Source organism: Bactrocera neohumeralis, chromosome 2 (assembly GCF_024586455.1).
Source record: "Bactrocera neohumeralis isolate Rockhampton chromosome 2, APGP_CSIRO_Bneo_wtdbg2-racon-allhic-juicebox.fasta_v2, whole genome shotgun sequence".
Classification (NCBI taxonomy): Eukaryota; Metazoa; Arthropoda; class Insecta; order Diptera; family Tephritidae; genus Bactrocera; species Bactrocera neohumeralis.
Window position 1 is genome coordinate 90,702,558 of NC_065919.1, and position 24,446 is coordinate 90,727,003.

The following is a 24,446-nucleotide window of genomic DNA, read 5'->3' on the forward strand; positions in this document are numbered from 1 at the left end:
GCACACACTATTGTGACATTCGTGCGCGGAAGAGTGTATCTGCTGATGAAGATTGCAGCCGAAGCTAGCACATAATAACCCAGTGATCAGTAGCAAAAACGACTTTGCGGTAATATGCTTTCCCAAGCTTCAAGTTTTCACTCGTTGTACCCAATATATACATACTTCTTTATGTAGACAGATATATGTGTATACACTTAAGCATCTCCCACTGATTCTGACCTTCTCCCCTCATTGAATGTGAGCCATCAAACAGACTATCAACCATCAAGCTATCAACTGAAGGGAATGACCACTATTAGCGGCCAGAAACGAAAGTTGGAGTCCGAGTGAATTGGCTTCATTCGCTGCAAAAAGTGCTCTTACATTCTTTAGAAAAGATGTCGTTGCACACAAACACACGCACACATTGACTTATATACACACAAAAATGATGTGTAATGGCTGCAGCGAAACAGCATGACTGGTCAATGGCTTCTACATCATAATCACCCCCATTGGAGAATAAGCTTTTATCATCTGCTGCGCTATCAGGCCATTCTGTGACCACATTGGAGTTGGCTCTTTCACTTTATAGTATTTTGCGGCAAAATTGCTTTGACAGTCTTCGGGGTGTTAAGTGTTTCTACTATATTTAATGATGCCTGAAAAAATTTCGCAGTCTTACTTATTTTTTCCGTTGGCTGAGGTTTTGTCTTTTTTCTCACAGCATCCTTAAAGAATAATTACGAAAAGTCTTGTGGTGCATTTTAGAAAGGAATGATGTGATGTGACGTTTTCCCTCTGATGTAAAATGTTTATCAGTTTAAATTAATAAGAATTGGTCTGTCTTTTCTTTTGGAAAGCATAGCGCTACAGTAATCTAAACACATACTGGAACAAATGTACAGATAAAAAATTAGTTTTTAGACATCGATATTCCCTACCCATAAATTCAATATTTTTTCAACATTTTCATAGTTTCAAAAAATTAAATTCTATCAGCAGAAAAGTATCAAAATAGACCGTTTGTGAACAAAAAAGTATCAAATCACAAAATTTAGAAAAAAAAGTATTAAAAAAGATACAATTGTATCAAAACGGCAACGCTGTTAGTGACTAATGTATTCATTTATTTTTACATATTCATACATCGTCGGCAGAAAGATTGCTTTGAAAACAACAAATTACAATTTTTCAAATGACTATGTAGAATTAAATTCTATTATTTAAAAATTCAATTACTTTGGGGGGGGGGGGTTTAACACCCCCCCCCCTGCGTTCGCCCCTGAACGGAGGTCAAGAGAAATACGTTAACAAATATTGTATGGACTCTTTTCCGTAAGGTTATCACCATTTGAGTTTCCAGCGACCAAAAGTTTTCTGTTCTGATCATTCAAGGTAAGTGAGGAGGCATCGTTTGAGCACAATAATTGCATTAAGCCCTGCCATAGAGACGGAAGTGTTAATGATGTGTTCACTAGTTGGGATTATCAAAGCAAGGACCATTCCCAGTGAGTATAAAGTCAATAGCAGATCTTAATATGACGTCATCCATTCAACTCTCACAACAGCCGGTCCTACGTTACCTCAGTTCACCCAGATTTCATCCGGCCAAGGTCTGTTACTTCGACAACCTAACCCTGATTGGATCGATAAGTAATTACGCCATCCATGAATAAATATTTATTGTTTTGAATAGAATGCTTAGTATATAATTGCGATGCATTTGAGTGTGGTTTCATTTATGACGTTACGAATCTCAATCCTATCTTTATCGTTCTGGTTTATCGTTTGGGTCTTTAAAAATCGAATTCGATACGGAAGGAATCTTCGAACGAAATTTTTCATGCTATCATTGATACCGTCGATAACCTGTTTTACCATAAGTAAACTGTTTTATCAACTTCGATACGGATACATCAGTATTGGCACTAGTTTCAATTGCTTGGCCAGGCGTTAAATACATATAATGTTAAATTTTGTATTTGGGGCTGAGAAGCAATTGCATCAATCGGTCTCTTATAGCTGGTACTTTTAGCAGTGATCTTATCCGAAATATCCTCTGAGGTACTGGAGAAAATCCAGAATTTCGAATGACTTCTAATTTTAAAGATGTACAAGGTGTGTTCCAAAGTAAACAGGACTTTTTGAATCTAGCGCCACCTGGTGGCCCCATCTATATGACTGGTGCGTTAGAATCTGTTATCTTTATCGATTGTCCAGTGAGAATTTTATGACATTTCATCGATTAGAAGTGTAGTTATTGCGTTTTAAGTGTCAGTATGTTTGTGTTATCGGTGCGAAAATGAACTTCGAACAAAGCGCCAACATTAAATTTTGTTTTAAAATTGGTAAAACTTTTACCGAAACGTTTCAATTGATGAAATAAGTCTATGGCGCTGATTGCCTATCCCGTAGCACAAGGCACGAGTGGTTTCAACATTTTCAAAGTGGTCGTGAGGACATATACATAAGTATAACGGTCAACTTGTGGACCAATCAAAATCCGTGATCACCCGAAATTCCATCGAAACTGTGGGTGAATTCATCGAAAATCAGCCGAAATTATCATTAAAATTGATGGAAATGGAATTGAACATCTCCAAAGCATCGATTTATGGCATTTTGACTCAACATTTGGGCTTACGAAAAGTGTGTGAACGGTTTGTTCCGCACAAATTGACTGCCGATCAAAAATCCAACATTCGAAGGACGATTATTTGACCAAAAATCACATTTTAACCATTAACTACTCCCCACATTCACCTTATATGGCACTGTGCGACTTCTTCCTTTCGGAAAAATGCATTTGCCAATGAAAGGAAAGCGTTATGCAGACATAGAGGCTATTCAAAAGGCTTGCACCGGCATACTGGCGGCCATTCCGCCCAACGAGCTAAAACACTCGTTCGACATGCTTTTGGACCGTGTAAAAAGTTGTATTGAAGCAGGAGACTATTTTGAATAAAATAAATTGATTTTGCCGAAAAAAACCAATTGTTCAGTTTCTTTGAAGTCCTGTTTACTTTGGAAAGGACCTTGTATGTATGTATAATCCTGTAGGACCCATCCCCTGCTCCAGAAATATGATTTGAATTGCAAACTTTATTTTTCGTAACTTTTTCCAACTTGATGAAAATCCCATTATTTTGTCTCTAGCTTCTAAAATATGTATTTTAAACATAATTTAGGTTATCAGCAATAAATACATAAACACTTAAATACATATATTCACCGCTTGTTGCCGATACAGGAACTTAAAGCCAATAAATTTACTGTTGTTTTCGAGTTTTTAGCCTCGGCATAGGAAATGTCGCTATTGCCTCTGTGGCCTGTCTAAACTTAATTGCGCAATAATAAAACAACACCAAATGGATTTCACACCAATTTTTAATGTATTTATTTTCTGTTATTTTTCTTCAAACTATATGTATTGTTTTAAATCATTTTAAATTCACTTAAGCCTCATTTGATTATGAGAACTTGTTCATTATTTTTTCCTGCATATATTTTTTTACATTTTCTTGTAAATGTCAATTGAAGTCTGGACGCACAGATTATAAAAATGTGCTGTTGTTGTTATTGTATTAAAGAGATACTGATAGTTTGCGCCAGTCGCATTGTTGGGCGCATGGATAGATGAAGCTAACTTAGGACTACACATACAATAGACGCTATGTATGACGATATTTAGGCTACATTTGGAGTGCAAATACGCGTTTTATACAGGGCAAAATTAGTATAAATATAAATAAGTTTTTTTGATCACAAATTCCTTTTGCAAAAGCACATACTCAATTAATTGATGGGCAAACAGAAAATATCAATGGAAAATTGAAGAGCATTTACTTTTGATTTCAAATAATTTAAGCTTGTTTGTTATTTAGAGAAATGCAGATTTAGATTTGTAAAACATATAAAACGTAAACTGACTTAAATCTCACTATTTATTATTGGCTAGGTTTAGCGTAATTTGTGTTCAAACCAGAAACTCCAACACAGCAAGCACTTTCACGTGATTGTAGAATTGGCTTTTGGTTTAACGTTAATTGTTATATTTAAGTAAAACTGCATTTAAATGAGAAATTAATATTAATAACTTATAACCTAGCATTATTTGTAAATTTAATCAAAACGCGTATGCTGTCTGCCGCCGCCACTACTACTGCTGGCTGCGTTGCGGTTACCGTAACTGTTTTCGCCGCTGTTGCCATTGTTATTGCTGTAACCGTTGCTGCGACCGCCGGCAAATCCTCCGCCGCTGTTGCCGCCATAACCGCCACCGTAGCCGCGGCCACCGCCATTACCGCCGCCTCCGATAGCACCCTTTCGGAAGGTGCCATTGAAGCGAGAGTTGCCGCCACCACCACCATAACGGGAACGGCCGCCATCAAATCCACGGTTATTACGTGCCATACCTTCTAGCGCAGGATTAATTTCCTTTAAAGAGAATATACACGGTCACATTAGAAAGATGTAATTAGGTGTAATTTCGGAGGATTAGTAGAATTATAGTATTTTGGTTTTTATCTGAATCTAACTAAAAATAATGTTTACCTGATTAGCCTCTCGTAAAACATCAACCAGCGCTCTCGACTGTTTGGCATTATTTTTGGTGAAGAATGCATATGAAGTGCCTTTTGTGTTGGAACGTCCTGTACGTCCGATTCTATGAATATAATCCTCTGACGATTGCGGGTAATCGAAGTTAATCACATATTTGATACCGTCCACATCTATAGTACACATTAGTGAAGTGTATTTGTGGTGGAATGCAAAAAATCGAAAGTTAGTCAAATGTTGTTTGAAACAAAAGTTAAATAGCAGTAGATAATAACAAATAGAGGTCGGGTACACCAAAGGATTTTCGACATTTGCAAAGTAGAGCACTGTTTTTCATTCAATTTAAATTCACTTTTAAAGGATTATTTTTTTTTGCTGTTATATATTACAATGTTATTTTTTTACTTTTCATCAATTATGATCATTTAAATAAATTAAACTAAAAAATACAGTGGACTTAAAATGTACTTTACCTTCAAATAGTCGATTTATATTCACACTCTTCTCTCGTCCCGTTCAGCGAAACGAGTGGAAGAGCATGTGGTAAAACTTTAAATATAGTTAGGGCATTTTCCCTCTAATCTGTCTCCCTTTTTCTCTCAATCAACATTAAATGGACACAGGATGGACGAACGATGCAGCTCGATTCCGCACGAGTTTCGAGTTAAATGCGTCTCGAGTGGAGTTCAGCGCACATCCAACTATTTGGTGGTAGAGTTTGTGCGCCGCTCGCCGACGTCGTGCATCCATCACCCAATGTTCAGGTAAAACCACTACCGCAGGCATGTTGACAAAGAGTAGTTTTCTTCATTTAACTATGACGGCCAGTAAATGTCCGTCGTTTTCTCCAAATAACTGTGTTTACTTTCACACTTCACCATTATATTATTATATGCATATCCTCCAAATTTTATACAAACAAATCCACGTTGCAAATGTGTCCTTTGTCGGCGGTATTGCGAAGTGTTTGTGGCACTTTCTAAACTACGTTTTGCCTTTCACGAACTTTCGGGATTTCATGGAATGTGAATGTGTTGTTCAAGAATCCGTAGACGACGACGACGCTTTTTTCTGGACGTGCAGCAAATGATGAACTGGTGTTCTGTGATGTCCATGGTTGGGTTAGAACAACAGCAACAGCTTCTCAACATTTGTTTATTGTCCAAAAGAAGGTCGCCACCAGCTCGTTTGATACAACCTTTCCTTTTATCGAATGAGTAAGGCAAAACATTTTCGATGCCGTGCCACGTTACAACAACCGATCTTTTTACCGCGAATACGCGTTGAACAGGATCAAAGATTGACAGCAAAAATGATATCGGATCACTTTAAATATAATTATAAAATTTAATCGTAAATGTTTTTATTTTCTTTTCCCTTTAATTACGCGCAATGACCCTGTTCCTTGCGAATGGAATTAATTTTTACAAATTCGATACGATTCAGCCAAAGAACACATGCGATAATTATAGCGATTGTAGGATGGACATGCATTTAGTTGTATGAAGTTTCTCTTAATTGCCTGCGTGTGATTTAACGCGATTCCTTATAACGTATCAGCCAAGGAAATTCACATAAAGTACTAACGAAACAATTTATTGAATTTACATAATCTGCCCTTTCGATTGGCGTTTGTTTAATACTGTGAAAATTCCTATATTTATTTTCCATTTTCGAAATTGGTACTGTTTAGTTTCGAAAAATACTATCACTTTGAATAAAAGATAGCAGAGGCCACATTTGATGCATGATGATAGGGATATTGTGTACCGCAGAACTCTTTATGCACATTGCCGAATTAGGAGGAAACCCATGTTTTATTTTTTCTTGTAAGGCAATTTTTATACAAAACACAAAATGAATAAAAAATTACACGACGACGCGACATACATTTCGCGTATTAGTGACGAATGTTTCCGCCTTTTATTTTTTTGTAGTCTGGAGTATTTGTGTATACGCTAAGTTGCACTGAAACGCTTTTTCGCACAGGTTGTACGTGTTATATAAGCGTGTCCATCTGCTGTTGCGTATTATATCTCTCCTCAAATGTGCAATGACGATGCGTGCAAACGTGTGGCAGCAGGTGGTTCGACGACATCCCTCTTTTGCATCGGAATGTGTAGACAAAGTGCTGCCGCCACAGTCGCACATTTCATTCAGCTTTTTTGGAAATGCTCCGTTCAAAGAGCTTTTCGGCGGATACTTTTGCGAAAAAATTCAAGAGTTCACTTATCAACGCAATCCTAGTGAATTGCGTCATTTCAAAAGATGATCATTTTATCCCCACCATACTACAATAATCGGCCTCTGTAAACGAAAAGAATTAGGAGAATAGATTTGGGGGAAAAAAAGGGAAAAAATTCCAAATTGATTAATATGTCTTTTATCAGAGTTATGATGACTTATTTGTCGCTAAAGCTAAAGTGAATTTTGGACAACTGGTTCGAGTAAATTTAGGATCTATCGTTCAAGCATTTCCAGATGCCTAGGGGCATTAGATGTAATGGAGTAGCTACTTACAATTGTTATTACTGGAATACGTGATTGCAAATGTTCAGATCATTTTTTATTCTTGTCAAAACAATTTAAAATATTTTGCAATCACGATTCTCAAGTAAATTTTGTAAATGTAAATAATAATAATAAAATAAATATGAAAATGATTTCCAAATAAAATGATATTGATAGCGAGTGCAACTGGTAAAACTTACCCAAACCACGCGCAGCGACATCAGTTGCTACCAGAATGTTCGACTTTCCAGATCGGAATTCACGTAAGACGTAATCACGTTCCGACTGTGACTTGTCACCGTGAATGGCGCCGCAGCGCACACCGAAGCTACGAATGAAGCGAACTAAGTTGTCTACGCGACGTTTGGTCTCCACAAAGATTATGATCTTGCCTGGGTTTTCGCTGGTATCATAAATTTCCGAAAGCAAAGACTTTAATCTGAAAATTAAAGAAATAATGATGTTCATTAGTAATTAATGAAAGTTAATTAATATATAATCAAACATTTTAAAAATTTCTGTAAATTGATCTCACGACATGCATTATATTCTAGTTGCCGCACTTACTTGTCTTCCTTGTCATGTTCTTCACAAACGTCAACGACTTGGCGGATATTGTGATTTGCCGATAATTCCAGAGAACCAATGTTTATTTGAATGTAGTTGCCGAGAAAATCTTCAGCCAACTGCTTAACTTCTTTAGGCCAAGTGGCAGACCACATAAGTGTCTGGCGATCAGGGCGAATCTGTGACAGAATCTTGCGTATTTGGGGCTCAAAACCCATATCTAACATACGATCAGCCTCATCCAATACCAAATATGTACAACGCTTCAAGTTGGTGGCATTCATTGCAAGAAAATCAATTAAACGACCTGGGGTGGCAATGACGATTTCACAGCCACGCTGCAAGTCGCGCATTTGACCTCCTTTTGGAGCCCCACCAAAAACGCATGTGTTTCGAACGTACGATGCAGAGCCAAATTCAGTGGCAACTTGTTGAATCTGTTGAGCCAATTCTCGTGTAGGCGCCAAGACCAAAGCTATGGGTCCATCTCCCCGCTCTAATGGTTTCTGGTTGTTAATATGTACGATCGCTGGTAAGATGTACCCTAGGGTTTTGCCGGATCCAGTTTGTGCAATACCGACAAAATTGGAACCACTCATAGCAATTGGCCAACCTTGTGCCTGTATAGCTGTTGGCGCCTTATAACCCTGACGACGTACTTCCTTCATTACATAGTCAGGAAAATAAGCTTCGCTGAAGTCTTGAATTGGGTTAGGGGCATTTCCACGGATAGTAATTTCATGTTCGTCCCTATAACGTTGTACTTCATATGGGGAACGGTTCGCAACAATGGGGTGTTCCTCATAAAAATTCTTCTTGAATGGTGTGAGATTTGAGAAGTCGACATTTCCGAGGGTAAGATCTTGGGTACCCCCACGATTGCCTCCTCCATATCCACCACCGAAACCACTTCCGCCACCATAGCCTCCGCTACCTCCACGTCCGCCACCACCACCTCCACGATTCTTGTCAACACGACCGTTCCGCACACCGTGGAAATCACCTCCACCACCGCCAGCGCCTCCATTGCGCATGCCACCACCTCCCTGTCTGGCATGACGATCATCTCCACCACGTGCACCACGACCGCCAAAGTTCCTATCATGAGGTGCCCTAAAATAAATAGTATACTTGAAAAAATCGACTATATATTTTCATAACTTTAATGCCAATATAACGGGTGATATAATTCACTGGTCGGAGAAGCTACTGCCAGCAACCTTTTACGTTTGTTCTGTGTTTTCGAATGATTCATTTCAGAAGTTTACAAATCACAATTGTAAATATTACTTCGACGTAACAATTAATTTTGAAATTTTTAACCTCTCTCACGAAAGCGAATTATAAAAATGTGAATCAACATGGAAAAATTTTGCTTTTTGGAATGTCAATTATTGAGTGTACGTTAAGCGCTAAAACTACTCAATTAAATCCAACATCCGAAATTTCACTGATTCTAATATTTGAAAAATCTACCGTTTTATAGTAAAATTCTTGAAGACTATTTTACCGTTTCGTGACCAATAATTGTTTGGTAATATAACACTAAATGTGCAATCAAACAGCAATCTTGAACAATCGCGGCTAATCAATAAGAATGGTAATTTGATTGCAATGTTCTTTTTGTCGTAAATTATATTATATCCGTACCTACCACTAAACAATAAATTACAACTGCTCGCTGCTAATCTGCACGCAAGCCAAATATGGAAATAAAGCATGTTACTACACTTTTTACTGCTTACCGAAATTACAATTTATTTACTTTAACTGAGAATGATGAAAACGCAAACAGAAAACTGAAAGTCTTAAAACATTGGGTAGCAACAGCACAAACTTCAAAAAGAGGAAAAGAGAAAAAAAAAGAAAGGTGGGTAATTACCAAAATAAGTTGAAGCTTCGTATGAAGTTAGAAAATATAGATACATATAAACGAAGCAGAATATGCGCAGTTGTAATGAAAAAATCCGCAAATATTTGTATTTACAAATTTTAGCATTTTTTCCCTTTTTACTGCAACTACAGCAATACACATAAATCTTTTTGTGCACTAATTTATTTCGATAAACCATCGCAAAACTTTTTTCTCAAATAGGTGCCTCCTTTCACCTTTCGTACTTCAACACGACGGTTCTCTACAGCTACTTATATATACACACACACACGCTATGCTATTGAATTTATGTATACGCCATTATAGAGAAATGAGAAACTAAAAATCAAAATGGACGACGTGCTAACAGGAAAGCCTCGACCACGAATTGACCACATGATACATTAACACTTATCTAAATGTATTAAAAAATATTTGAAAATTTACTCACATTTCGTCTGGATCTATATACAAAGATGAATTTGTAAACGAGTGTTTGTTGCTGGATTTTAACGAAAACTTTTGCTTTTCTGCAGGCGACGCTTCCCCTTCTACTAAATTTTCGCTCGACTTGTGAAAATACCTGTAGAAGCCACCGGAGTTAGTTATTCCACTTGAATTTGTTAAGAATGTTTTCTTAATCTGCTTATACTCCGCGAATACGTCCTTTCTGCTGCCTGCCGTTAGATCTTGATGATGAAAAGCAAAGCTCACTGGTTTTCTGTTGGTTAGAAAAAGAAAATGGCGACTTGCTATAGTACTCGTGGCAATTGTATGATTCTTGGCCGCTGGTAAAATCAATGAATTTTTTACACACGTCACGGCGGCAATTTGTGACGGTGCTCGGCTTTCACACGAGTTTTTCGCCAAACTTTGAACCAATATTTTAAACATTTTAACTGCACTAAATTTTTTTTCACAAGCACATTTATTGGTTACAAAGCAGCAACACCCGTGGAATTGCACAGATTATAAAATGCGTTCTTACCTAACCTCGTCCAAAAGTGGAATGACGCATTGCGCGATGGTAGCGGAAAATTTTACCGAAGCATTCCACAGGGTTGTAATTTATTCCATAACAGGGTTGCTCATTCTTTCTATTGTGAATGAGCAAGAATACTGAACAAAAAGCAGAACTCTCAAAGATTTAAATACTAATATTTTTATGAAATAGTCAATTTTCAAATGTTTTTTTTAAAGAGTTATTTGTTCTTTCACTAAAATCAAACAAATCTTGCCCTGTCCTGAAAAACTTCGCAATATATGTATGTATTGTTAAATATTCACAATTTGGTCGTTTCCACTGAATGCATAAGGGCCGATTCACATACAACTTTCCTCGCTATGTTAGGGAATTTATACTTTGCAACAAAACGAAGAAAGCAAAGGATGTATGATAGAACGATCGTATTGCTCTGCGTGCTACTCATTTATAAAAGATGAGTGTTTAGCTGGGCAAAGCGTAAAAAGATGATAGGTGTCCAACATTTTGTCTCGTTCTGCAATGCGTGCTCTACCGAAGAAGAATCCGTTAGATCAACTCTCAATTATATTATAACCGTCTTGTATGACAAAAGTTTAATGGAATACCAAAATCGATTAGAGAGGGAAAAATCTTGTAAAATGTGCCGAACCTTACGTACGCCTCTTTATTTGCATACTTATACGTCGTTGTAGTAGAAGTACTCGCGCCGGAAAACCGTAACAACTCAGAATGTCATGGTTACTGAAAGTCGAATAATGAACGGGACATCTCTTACCTCCAACCATACCTACCCATTCCGAGAATGATTATTTCATGATAGCAAATGACCACACAAGAACATTGCCAACCCCAAAAGTCATGTATTTGGTTAGTTAACTGGTGACCTAACCAATAGGACGATTGTTTGGAAGGACCCTACTCGAAAAACTAATGGTAAAAAAAATGTATTACTCATTAAAAATATTTTAAAATAAATAATAACAAAAAGAAGAAAAAAGTATACGTGATGGAAAATATTTAATGTTCCTGAAATCTTAAAAATTACTGAACCATTAAAAACTTAAACTTTTTTCGGTTAGTATATTTGTAAATCAATATGATTTAATACTTTCGATAAATGTCTGGGAGAAACAGAATGATAACTATTCAGATATTATCCGGATAAATACTATAATAATAACTATTGGAGAGTATTTTCATAGACCCAATAAATTGCAGAAACTTCTGTACATTCTCGCATGTCTGCCGTTCAAGCAGCCATACAAATCGTTGATCTTCAGACAATCTGTTTTACTGATGGTCTTCCGCTGTCCTATACGAACTCCGGGCTGCAGTGGTGTCATGGTGGGTTTCTCTCCCTTCTTTTTGCTAAAGTAGAATTCGCCGTAATGCATTACAGAATTATAATCATAATCAAATGCGTGTTTGCCCTTCTTTTTTGAAATTAACTTGAAATTTTTACGATATTTAGGCACAATATTTTCCCAATGGATTTTTACAAAATTATCTCGATCCGCTCTCGACTGCTCGTGATAAATTCCGATCGCATGCATGAGCTCGTGCATGATGCGGCCTTCGCTGCTGAAGCAATGCGCGCTAGTCTCGTCAGGTTGTTGTAGGGATACGACTTGTTCTCCACCACGTTTTCCTACATACGACCAGCACCCTGCCGGCGCGTCATCTACTGGCGGCGTAATAAGTACGTAGTCCTCTTCCTCCCCATCGTATGGTACGAAATTAATACAAGTCAAAGCATTGAACGTTTGTAAGGCACGTTCTATAGACATTCGTTCGTTGTTCGTATATAAATGGCTGATCTCGACGGGGATGGTAGCGTTCGGCCACAGACGTTTTGGATGCTTCATGGGGTTAACACCTAGTCTAAGCGATATGTAAGTGTACGGGTCTATAGCAATATCACCTTGAAAGAGGCGTGGTATTGTTTCCGGATCATCCATTCCTGTCTCACTTTCATCCCAATCTTCTATATTGGAACCCAAGGGATCTGAAATATATGCAAATTAAAATGTGTATATTTTCGTTAGATTTTATACGACTTTAAGAATATTTCAGTTAAATTTTCTAATCATTTTGTATGTAATTAATATGACTGTGAACGGTTTGTTTGTTATGACTTTTTGAATCGTATAAAATATAGGCAGCGAAGAATTGTTCGCGAATAAATATTCGTTCGTTGTAAGAGATCGCGCGAACGGAAATAGCAAAAACATGCCAACACACGATTCGCCGCGAACAGGAGGACAATTCACAATGACACTACTGTTTCCTGCTTGGTTACTTTTTTCCAGGAAATATTTATTTGTGACAGTATATACAATATGTATAAAATGTGTAGATATTTTATTAAATTTTGTCGTAAGTTCATAAGTTTATGGCATAGGTGTTTTTTATTTGAAATTGCCATGATTCTCGACATAGTCTTATGCGCAAATTCTCTTTTGGTAAATGTTACAGAGATCATAAAACATATTTCAAAATTGGAGTTAGTTAATAAACGCTCGCTTATTCATTTCTATTCCTACATAAAGAATAGTGCTAAAAAGCAAAGTCAGCGATATTTAGTGACTTTCGTCAATTTATTACAACTTGGCTGATTTCGGTTATTTATGTTCTTTATTTGCAGTCCCTCATTTACATATTTTCCAACACTAAAATACATATATAGTTTCAAAATAATAATGTTAATATTAAAAGGAGAAAAATAAATTAAAGGTAAATGTTCATAATAGCGGCTTTTCTGAACAAATTGTTTAATTTTGTTGGAAAATATCTTAAAATGAGTTAGGCTGTTCACGGTAAGGTGGTTATCGGGTTATGTGATTATTAGATTAAAAATAACCTCTATGCTCCATGAACATCCTATGTATGGTTATTTGCTTACTTTTACACAAAAAGCTGTTCACTGTTTACAATTTTAGTTCAATGAAATTCCTACTTATATAATGCCTAAACAAGGTTTAAAAAGCAAATTCGCTCATCTCCTATTTTTTGATGCTTTGTGATGCTTTTTATTTCGGTTTTAATTTGCTGATTGTAAACAAAAAACAGCTGTTAATAGCAGATTTTCCAATAAGAAAATCTAAATGGAAATGTCATTCGCTTAGTTTTATTTATTTTTTGTGCTGCCATTTAGTAAAATTCCAACGACTTTTTAACACCGGAAATAAGCAAACAACCACATAATCTGTAATCAAGGGCCTAGGTTGGTCAAAGTTGGTTATTTTGTCATACCGCATTTTGTTGTTGTTTACTTAAACACATAACCCGATAACCACCTTATCGTGAACAGCCTAAGTGTTTCTAAATGTACTTAAACCGTCGACTGGTCGGCAGAAATTAAAAAAAAATACGATAGCGGTGCTTCGAAATTCGTTTTTGGCATCAGGGCAGGAGATGAATGGTGGATTTACCCGTATATGCCGAAAGGTTGGGAAAAATGTAAAAAAATACGATAGCGGTGCTTTGAAACACGTTTATGACATCGTGAGAGATGATGAAACGTAGATTTACGCCTTTATGCCCAAAAGTAGAGACTCAAACAACTGCATTTTGAGTACTGACAGTGTATACTATATGCTGTATAGTATAGCAGTGAGTATGGTACTGACTTGGGACCTTGTGATTTCTTTTTATTTCCGTACGTAAAGGATATACTAATAGGTCAACATTTTTCTATGCCTAAAGAGGCGGTTCATGGGTTCAGAACGCATGTTTTGGAGACACCTCAATGAAATACTTTGAAAATTGGTTCAAACACATGCAACGGTATATACCATAGATCTTCTGAACATTTACCAAATTGATTATATTCTCTCGACAAACTTAACTGCCATTTCGTAGACATGGCAACTATTTCATAACTCGACAAAACTTTTTGTTTCCGAAAGAGTAAATCACTGTGGACCCAAACGGGCAAAAATATCCGGGACCTGAATAGCCTTCACATATGTCAAAGTTATGAATAATATATTACTGACATTAATAAGTTTACCTGGAGCACTAATAAACTCGTGGTCGAACAAATCCACACCCATTGGCTTGTATGTGCCGCTGATGTAAGAACCTCCTGCGCTTTGACACACGACACCGCAAGCGAATAACAAGCAACACAAAAGCCAAAAGTTATTTGCATTCTCACTTTTAGTCAACATACTGACGCTTATCACAAACACTTCAAACTTTTGTAAATGCTCTTGAAGTTGTATGAAAGTTGTTGTATTTTGGCATAAAATTCGCAGTTTATGCAAATAGATATGTTATGTGGTAACAAATGTTTGGACACTTGGTTAATAGCGACTTTTTTCCGGCACTTCAAATGATGTTACAGTATAAGCTGTTAGCTCAGCGGCACAGCGCGATGGCTTAAGCGCAGGCGTATTGTCAGCGCAAACAAATGTGAGATGACTGCTTGATATGCCCGTAAATTAGTGCCAATTACTTGCGAACCAGCCGCGAAAGCAAAAAGTCAAATTGCGTAAAGAAAAACAATGATTCGGTATACGAGGCGACGTGCGGCCCGCGTTGAATACTGCACTGAATCACCTGCGATTTACGACTGAGACTGTCACTAGCCAACGATTAAGTTGGAATCACACTCGCATAAAATGCAAAACAGCCGACCAAACAAAGTGACGACTGCGGCTTTTATAGCTTTAATGATGTGTTATATACACAATTGGCCATACATACATACACATATACAGTTACATTGTTATTTATTTGGCCCAAAATTGTTTAGTTTTGTATAAAGCCGCGGTATTGACTCTCATAGGTGAATGTGTAGAGCCTGCGATCAAGTGCGAACCTTCCGAAAAGGAACGCTCAAACTATAAATTGTTGAAATAAAATGTGCGTGAGTTATCAAAAACATAAACAAATAGTTGTGCCAATGACTGCGCAAGCCGTTCGAAGCGAGTTGATTACTGGCGGTCTCTTGAATGAGCGTCTCTGTTTGGGCTTATGGAACGACAGCCACTATTTCAGCAATGCAAACAAAAATAGGTCTTATGGCGGGTATGTATGTAGGTATATGTGCATATGTATGTGTAACTGTGAAATGGTACAACAAAACATTCATTTCATGACTTCTGTGATGCCACAGTTTTGTTGATTTCCTTTCGATATCCCGGATTAGTCTCGGGGTTAGAATCTTATCACTTTTATGTAGGATGATCCATTTCGAGGTCTTCTAATTTTTTTAAAGAAAAAACACAGAAACTTCAAATTAAATGGGAATGTTTGTTATCATTCCAAAGAGCATTTTTTGGCATTTTTTAAAGATTATCAAATGTTGACTGCGGCTACGTTTCTGATGATCTAACCGTTGAGTTCAATTTTTGATGACTCGTTCGAGCATTTCGACTGGTAACTGACGAATGACACGCGTGATGTTTTGCTCTAAGGCCTGCATCGAAGCGGGATTGTCTGCATAGACTTTAGACTTTACATATCCCCACAGGAAAAACGGTGTGATATCACATGATCTTGTTAACCAATCGACTGGCCCAAAACGTGAAATTATCTGCTCACCGAAGTCTTCATTGATTGATGTGACGTGTGGGAAGTGACTCCATCTTGTTGAAACCAAATGTCGCCGAGATCACGAGCTTCAAGTGCAGGCATCAAATAGTCGGTTATCATTCTCACCGACATCACTTTTGAAGAAATATGGTGCGATGATTTCACAGGCTCACAAATTACACCAAACCGTTTTTTCTGGATAAAATGGCAGCTCTTGAAACTCTTCGGGTTGCTCTTCGTCCCAAAATGTGGCAATTTTGCCCATTGAGCTGGTAATGGACCTCATCGTTGAACAAAATTTGACTCGAAATCGTCGCATCTTCTTCTGGACATGGTCTATTCGGTCGAATATCATTCAATAATGAATGCTGGGTCTCATAAGTTGAGCAAAGCCCGAAACACATTCTACAGAATGTGAATTTTCTTAATAAAGTTGAACGATTTGTAAACGTTGTTCAGGCGTAAGTCTTACCATGACGAAATGACAAGCAAAAATAACATGACAGCTTGACACAACTCAAGCGTGATCTGTCAAAAAAAGGCTATTGAAAAAAGTACCTATACTTGGATCACACATTATATAAAAATGTTAAATGCGGTGTTATTAGCAATGGGTAAAGGAAGAGTTAATAATTTATAAGTATAAATCTATTCTCAACAGTAAAGCTATCGAATTAACATATTCTCGAGCATTATTTGGCAAATATTCGTCAACTTAAAATATCTAACAAATGGTCTCGGGATTAACATCTCCAAAACATTCAAATTCGTATGCGTGAATAGCGGAGAAGAGTTAACGTCAAAAAGTCGCACGCGATACACTTGAGCAGCCGTTACAGACTCGTTTGCGGTGTTTAGGTTTATTTTGATAAAACATATTTGGTTAAGCGTCTTGCCTCTTTTAATGGATTTTGCTATGTGGCAAGTTTCCTGCATATTTTGTTCCATTTTGAAATGGTTTTAGTTTTGGGTGTTATTAGTACAGATCGCGAAGTCCTTGATATTAGTTCGATAGGTATGCTACTTTCGATAGAGACTTCCTAAATCCAGTTTCTAATTTTCTATTATAGCATTGAGCACACCATTAGAACTGTGACATCCACCAAATATGAGTTGACGAAGGTCCACACTTTACCTACCTTGAATTTTTGGAAAACAAGCTTGGCTTCATCACATTTTATTGCGAACTGTTTTGATACGCTAAATTTGGTTAATATTACTTTCAGTTTCTTTCGTACTTCTTGCACCTAGACATAGGCTTATGCGAAGCGCTAAGTTATGCATTAAGCCTAAATTGATTTGATTATCTTTACCGGCGCCTTCACTGCGTATGTCAGAGAGATCGCACACCCAAATATACGCACAACCGAGTATGTGTGAGTGGCTCATATGACAATCTGCATTTTGGCGCAATAAATTAAAACGAGTCGCCAAAGCTGTTATGTGACAGTTAGCACCAAGTTCGATCAGTTGTCATGGAAATTCCTCAGCTGAAAGCCTGATTGAGAAATACGCGTGTGCCAACATATCTGCGTTTGATTAATTGCTTTTTCAAAAGACAGCGAGACAATTTCACGTTGCTTAGACGGAAGTTCAGAAATAGGCAAAAGAGAGAGGAAACTTGAAACTGTTATCTGGTTTAAAATTCGCCGGCGTTATTACTTAATACTAAACTGGAGAGCACGGGTTTTATTGACTAGCAATTTCTTTATAAAGACGTCGCAATGTCATTGACTGCATAGACGGCCAAGAGTATTACGAGCAGAGCGGCGGCACGTACACGACTTGTGGAGAGGGGCGTAGCGCCAAAATAAATACGCTTACGCTTGGTATGGCTTGTAGCTGCTTAATTAAGTAAATGGTGAACAGCAATTCCACAAATATAGTTTGTGCATCGAAGAGGGTCAAGGTTATTGCTAAACGGGTTAGAAACGTATTGTGCAGTTAGATAACGTTTAGGGCTTACAAATTTTACACCTTCTTTTAGAGGCATGCGAGCCTTATTTCAGTTTATTTTCTGTCATAGTACATCTATGGAGAGGTATACTCCCAAAAAGAATTGTGTTTTATTATTTATTTGTGAGATGGACATTGCTGTGAACCACCGGCGCCCGAAGTAATCATTCTTATTTAGCTCAGCGGAGAGATTGTACTCTTTGTGGAATCCATGTGCTATCTACATACATATATGTATATATTTTTCTCATTAGGTAATTGTGTTTAAAAAATAAATCAAAACTATAAAAATTAAGAAACTTATCAATATTTGTCTTCATTAGTTTACAAATTCTGTGAAATTTATTGAAACTTAATCAATTTTTCCATTGACAAATACTGACTTTATCAGTCGAGGGTTTTTTGACTAAATTTCAGAGGTTATTGTACTGCTGAAGTTCAGAGCAGGGCGTAGTTCATAGAACACTCTCCAGTCTCCTCTGAGAAAATATTAATCCCCGTGGTATCACAATGGGTCTCCTAAAGGCTTAGGTGAGCGATCAGACAGCCATTCCACCTGCCTACCTACTAATTACAGTCACTGAGGTACTAATAACAATCCATACGATAAATCACCCTCTGCTTGAATACGCCCTCATGTAAATATTACAGAAGAGGGTGATGTAAATAATCAGTAAAATCTAATTAAACCTTTAAAATTAAAGTAAAAAACGTAATATTAAATATTTGAATATCAAACCTAAATGCTTAAGAACTTTCAATTACTGCTGATTATATATTTTTGCTGAAGACAATTGTGGCGAGGAAACATGAAAGTATATGAGTTTGCGTGCGGGTTTTTTATTAACTTCTGTTAAAGTTTAAGCTTTTCATGTACTTAACAGACTGTTCTTACAGAGCACCCATTACCCCATCACCTGTTTCCTCCCTACTCTTTCGCTTGCAAAGCTGGGTATCTCATTACACAAATGTGGTCTGTTCGCCAGCATTTGCCGCAAAATCGACACCTCACTTCAAGTGCTGAACACAATGAGCGCGATACGACATGGCAGCACGACAGTGAACTGTAAATGGCGTCGCGAATCCTTTGCCATGAACATTTGTAAGAAGGCAGCGACATAACAATGGCCTACATGTACACAAGACAACACAGTTGTCCATTTTGCATTTACACAATTTCGTTATGGCCATATTTTAATATTTTGTTCAAAGTGAAATTTTTTATGCAAAAATAAGTAAATAGGTAAATATTTTTGTTTTAAATTATCAATTGTTATTACAAATGATATAATAGAGCTATTTTATGCTTTTATTTGTAAAATAACGTCAGGTTTGTTAGAGCTTTGAATAATTTTACATTTTACATATTAGTGGCATCATCACTCTACCTCATTTCTCTACTTACAACTCTACTGTCGTCCTACCGTCGTTGCCAAATATAAAAATATATTGAAGTTAGCGAGAGCGACCACTGTCGGCCTGCGGTCGTGTAGTCGTGCAGCTGTCAAAATAACTGTGTCCAATAGAACGTGTGTATTTTAATATTTGACAGATGTGGTTTGTAGTCTGTCGCGCTCAATGTGTTCAGCACTTCACACTCTCCATCAAACTATTAACCGTTTTGCTCATTTATTTTAATTTTTTCTCACTCCTTTCGAAGTGTTCTCTCTTGCTCGGCATTTTCGCTGTGTTAATTGCAATTCCTTAAAATGAAACTTTTGTTCTTTGCGCTTAATAAAGCAGAAAGAAGCTGTAAAAGTACTAAAAGTTGCAAAAGAGTAGATTTTTAACGCAGTCAAATTTCTATTTTTTTATTTTTTGAGAAATGTAGATAGAAAATTAAGGCGCAATCAGGCAATGCGATGAAGAGTATTTTTCAACCCATTTTACTGTTAAAAAATTTATTTTCCCTCGTGAAAAGGCGAAAAGTGGTTCAGAAAGGTAGTGGGTATTTATATCTTCGACATTTAATTGTGAGAAGTGAACTTGCATAGTGCGACTGCAACTCTCCAAATGCATTAAATTACTAAAAAAATAAAGAGAAAGCAGAGCTTCAGAGTAATCTGAGGTAAACAAGGCAAAGTTACTGACAGGAAGTTTTAACTCATTTCAAAGATTCAATCATCGTGTTACCAAATGATGCTCTTCCATGTTTTGATATTAAGGCGATCTCTGTGTGAACAACAAAAGCGCTTTCACTAAGGCCACAAAACCCAAGCACCGCTTAGAAAGTAGAAATGCACTTTTGAATGTTACCTGATATGCTAGCTCCTGCTCTTTTCGACATTCTCCACTCGATTTGTACTTTTTTGGATGGGAGAGTTGATGTTACTCCGTTTGTCATGTCCAACGTCACCTTAAAGCATATGCAAAATTCTCCAAGTGCTAGCCTCAACGGTTTTCAAATGCAAGTGGAGGGACGAAAGCGCGTTTAACTGAGAAGCTGTAAGAAATCTTAAAGTTCTCATCTCCTTAAATTTGCGAATGAAACAATAGAAGAAAAAGTATAATTTATGTTATCAGTATTTGAGGCGCCCCTTATCAGCGCATTTAATAATATTCCAGCCGCCAAATTAATATGCACACGCAGAGATAATTCAATGCGTATGTCTAAGCTGTGCGCCGATGCAAATTAAGATAAATTTCAAATATGCAATGTCTCTTGCTCATTAAACGGTGGCATATTTTATGACTTAAACGAGATTACTGCAGAGCTGTACATCAAATAGTGTAAGTGGCTTTATGCTGTCGTTATACACACATACATATTTATATGTAATAAAGTATCAATATATCCCATCTCATGATGCGCTATTTATGTGCATATGTTGATCACATACTTCTATATGCATATGTATGTAAGTTTGTATGTATTTACATATTCGCATAAAACATACATTTCTCTGTCTGGAATACGCGTACAGTGTTGTGCAGAATTATGGCCAGACCAGTAAAAATAACTGATGCGTTGTGAAGTGGCCTCGGCCTAAGCAATAGCAATTTTTGAGCTTTTTCAGACATGAAGAAGCTTCATTAGAAGTTCGACGTCTATTCTCGAAATTCAGGTCTCCTCGTTACTTCAATCTTATCTAGCTGGCAGGAATTCGTGATGGAAGACTTCCTTGTTCTAATTTTCTGAAACTTAACTGAAACTTAACTTAACTCGAATGTGCACAGCACTACGCGGATATTTTACATATAATTGAATATACTTAGTACGTGCAACATACGCACATATAATATTAAATGCAGCAGTTGCTTTTTATGTGGAGTAAATATCCTTCAGATACGATATACCCGGCAGCCACCGTCTCTACCCGCTTGCAGTTTCACTGTGGCGGTCGTTAATGCCTTCGCTGGAACCACTGCGCTGATGTTATTTATCTGGGCGACTGCCATCTTTGCTACTTGATGGCGTAATGAGATGCGCGTAGTTAATGTCAAGTCGACATATCATAAAGTACACGCATCACATGCGCCACACAAACACACACATGCGCGAGCAGAAATACTTTTGCGCTCCATTGACTACCAATGCAGGTCGGATAAGCATTCAGGCACGTGTGTGTGCTGAAACGAGTAGATGCTGATGCATGAGTGCGCCGTTACATCTGCGCCTAACATGACCTCTTCCGCTGAACCCACGACGGATCTGCCATACTGCTCTCGAGTGGGGTGTGGGTTGCAGCTTCGCGAATAAAAGCAATAAATCGAAAAATTCCGCGTATCTTTGACTTGCTATATGTCTTGTATGTTGCATTAACAATGATTTGAGAAGAATTGATGTTATATGAAAATCGATTTTCCATCAACGAAAAAATAATGCTCGGGGAGTGATGGTCTAGAGCGGATTGGCTCACTGCTTAATTGCTCTTTGGCAATGATGGCAGCAATGTCCTAACCGATTTGGCCTTGGCTGGTATTGGAATTCAGTGAATAATTCGAGGGCAATATTTTAGGCATCCAGTAGGCTAATCCTGTTAGCTGCAAGCCTTTCCAAACTACCTATAACAGCAGAACAGATTTATATAAATTCGATCTCGATGGTTATTGAACCTTTAAAGCCCTGCGTGTTTATTACCCTTCTGCCTTTTCGTGTGTTTCCTTAAACGCCGTTTTCTCAGAGCACAATAACATTAATTTTACAGTTTAACTAAAGACCACAACACAATTTGCGACAATGTCTTCAACAAAGAAAACAAATTGCCACAGTCTATCCTGAAAGAGCGCGCACATCCAACCAGACCCTTAAATAATATGCACAGTTATGGCCAGTGATTTCATGCAGTGAACCCCAAAAATTGGTAGCAGCGCTCTAAAACAATAGACAATGGGCGGCATTGTGTGAGCCACCAGAGCGCATACTAAGCGGTGCGCTGTTGAATAAAGCGCCAAATGCCGATGAAACGGGCTCAAGAGTGAAGGCGGTTGTGTGCACGCGCCGTCGTGAATACACCCATAAAACATCCGTCTGACAAGCCGGCACGTGGTCCAGTTAACTTGACGGCTTGTTAAAAGTTCGAACAGCGGCAGGGAAAGGAAATTACCGCAAACCAGTCAAGCTATTGATGACGAGTCAAGCGACGGCGCAGCCACACAAGAAAGCCTCTCCGCCCTTCCTCACGCACTCCCGCTTTGCATTTGCCGCCGCGCTACAATTGTTATGTGCGAAATTACGAAATAATGCAGCGGAAATGGGTCCGCAGTGTTATCCTTTTTATGCTTGACTTGCCGTCGTTGCAATCGCAAAAAGTTCCTTTGAATAAACTCCGCACTCGCACACATAAATGCCGTGCAATTGTTTCTGCTCATCGAAAAGGGTTAAATGCCGGTTTGTGGACTCACTCCTTCGGCGCGCCAGATTGACTTTGAGTATCAGGAAAAGACTTGGTGCATCAGCAGCACCGGCTTTCTGCGGCATTCAATGCTGAAATTATTCAAATTCGCCATTGCTGCGTTCATTCACCTTTGTTGTCTTTGTTGCTGTGCAAAATAAATGAATGAGATAAACGGGGCACGACTTCGGTACTGACACCCTTGTCAAGTGTCTTAACATTAGCGTTCGGTAGCTGTCGTACGGCACACGCGAAGTACATTTAGATGCATGCGAACCGATAAAATGTACGCACTGAAATGAACTTGATTTGTGGCTTTGACTTCGGCGACGGACTGTGCAAAATGGGCTTTCTTAAGTACTGCGAATATTTGCCAAGATAAAATGCCTGATATAATTAGAACTTTGAGTAGGCGAGTAGGCGAAGGCGCTTAGATCTTTATATAAGGCTTAGAGGCGGACAGGGGCTCGATACAAGTTTTAATAAGGAGTTACACTTCTACATGGAATACAAACACTCGGCGATTTCTACCATGAGAAAATCGTTGAAAAACCCATTGAACATTCGGAGTCTGCTCAAAAATGTTTGGTCCTTCCCATTGTCGAATAACATTAGGGGCATAACACACACTTAGGGGTGTGCACTTGGCCACATACATATGTAGCCATATCCAATATATTATTGGAACTACGAACAACGAGTTCCGAAATAGAAGTTGTATGTAACCAAACACGCCAATAAATTCCTTAACTTCGGCTAAAATTGTACCCACTGTAAATAAATGCTTTATAAATTAATTTTTGCCATAAATCTCGGAGAGCACTTTACCACAAAGCAAGTCACCTTGATTCGCATGTTCTCAAGCCTATTTGTCTTCTGTGCGTTTTGCGCTTATCTTCTTTGTCTATCGTAATGGTGGCATTTCCGCTTACGGTCGCATGCGATTGCCTCACTCACACTCGCATAAACACGAGGCGAACTGCCCCGACCACAAAAACAAATCGGAAGCAAAATGGTGGAGTGGGAGTCGGGTTAAAGGGTTGCGGCAATGATGGCTCAAAATAGTGAAATGAGAAAGTTCATAAAATGCAAATGATTTAAATATAAAAATATGTGAGTATGTATGTGTGTGTATTTATAAACAAGCGTCGGTGACTAGAAAATTAATGACTTTTTGAAATTTTAGTAATCTATAATTACAATCGCATCTTGACAGTTGTCGCGCGGATACGAGATTACCATGCGAGCAGCACAACGGGCTCCAACGCGCTCCGGTGGCCGACGATGACCGCATCGGGTGAGCAACCACAGCCCAGTAACATAAATTCTGCTGGCCAAAGCAATCGCTGTTACGGCATTCAAACGCACGCCAACCCGATTCTGCCATCGTTCTGGTATTGTTGTGCCGAGCTGTGAGTTGGGGACATTCATTGAGTTATGATTGTGGTAAAAATGTAATTTGTCTTTTGCAAACACTCACCTACAACTACAATACAACAATATGAGCTGCCGCATCGCTATGACACCTTCGGCACCCACTAACCGACAAAGAGCTTGCCACGCCGCCTTTGCTGCCGCTTTTGGCGCGGTTGCCGTTGTGCGAGCGGCGATAAGGGCGATATGTGAGCACTTA

General features: G+C 38.0%; 2 protein-coding genes and 1 long non-coding RNA gene across 5 annotated transcripts; 1 reads left to right on the top strand and 2 right to left on the bottom strand.

The window, feature by feature from the left end:
- Positions 1-1,145: 1,145 nt before the first annotated feature.
- LOC126751628 (uncharacterized) lies at positions 1,146-1,696 on the top strand. Its single transcript, XR_007665907.1, has 3 exons — positions 1,146-1,320; positions 1,381-1,493; positions 1,554-1,696. It is a non-coding gene; the product is annotated as an uncharacterized LOC126751628 (long non-coding RNA).
- A 1,658-nt stretch (positions 1,697-3,354) lies between these two features.
- Positions 3,355-10,451, bottom strand: LOC126751627 (ATP-dependent RNA helicase p62). Of its 3 annotated transcripts, none has more exons than XM_050462030.1 (5): positions 9,948-10,445; positions 7,624-8,721; positions 7,257-7,495; positions 4,540-4,718; positions 3,355-4,422 (listed from the first exon to the last, which is right to left on the bottom strand). In XM_050462030.1, exons 1-5 carry the CDS (start codon positions 10,388-10,390, stop codon positions 4,108-4,110), a joined length of 2,274 nt encoding a protein of 757 aa, XP_050317987.1. In that variant the 5' UTR covers positions 10,391-10,445; the 3' UTR covers positions 3,355-4,107. The 3 variants fall into 3 exon arrangements, 2 of the variants coding, with proteins under 2 accessions (XP_050317987.1, XP_050317986.1); XM_050462029.1 differs by having other exon boundaries at positions 7,624-8,736; positions 9,948-10,444; XR_007665906.1 differs by lacking the exon at positions 3,355-4,422 and adding an exon at positions 5,019-6,852 and having other exon boundaries at positions 4,561-4,718; positions 7,624-8,736; positions 9,948-10,451.
- A 1,102-nt stretch (positions 10,452-11,553) lies between these two features.
- Positions 11,554-15,105, bottom strand: LOC126754494 (hatching enzyme 1.2). The gene is made up of 2 exons (XM_050466513.1): positions 14,494-15,105; positions 11,554-12,486 (listed from the first exon to the last, which is right to left on the bottom strand). Exons 1-2 carry the CDS (start codon positions 14,651-14,653, stop codon positions 11,678-11,680), a joined length of 969 nt encoding a protein of 322 aa, XP_050322470.1. The 5' UTR covers positions 14,654-15,105; the 3' UTR covers positions 11,554-11,677.
- Positions 15,106-24,446: the final 9,341 nt, after the last annotated feature.

Excerpts from the sequence above, each read along its gene's own strand:
- LOC126754494 (XM_050466513.1), bottom strand. The coding sequence starts at position 14,653 with ATGTTGACTAAAAGTGAGAATGCAAATAACTTTTGGCTTTTGTGTTGC. Across the intron at positions 12,487-14,493 it reads CGAGTTTATTAGTGCTCCAG|ATCCCTTGGGTTCCAATATA; the intron begins GTAAACTTATTA and ends CATATATTTCAG.
- LOC126751627 (XM_050462029.1), bottom strand. The coding sequence starts at position 10,390 with ATGTTTAAAATATTGGTTCAAAGTTTGGCGAAAAACTCGTGTGAAAGC. Across the intron at positions 8,737-9,947 it reads TATATAGATCCAGACGAAAT|GGCACCTCATGATAGGAACT; the intron begins GTGAGTAAATTT and ends TATTTATTTTAG. Across the intron at positions 4,423-4,539 it reads TTTTACGAGAGGCTAATCAG|GAAATTAATCCTGCGCTAGA; the intron begins GTAAACATTATT and ends TTCTCTTTAAAG.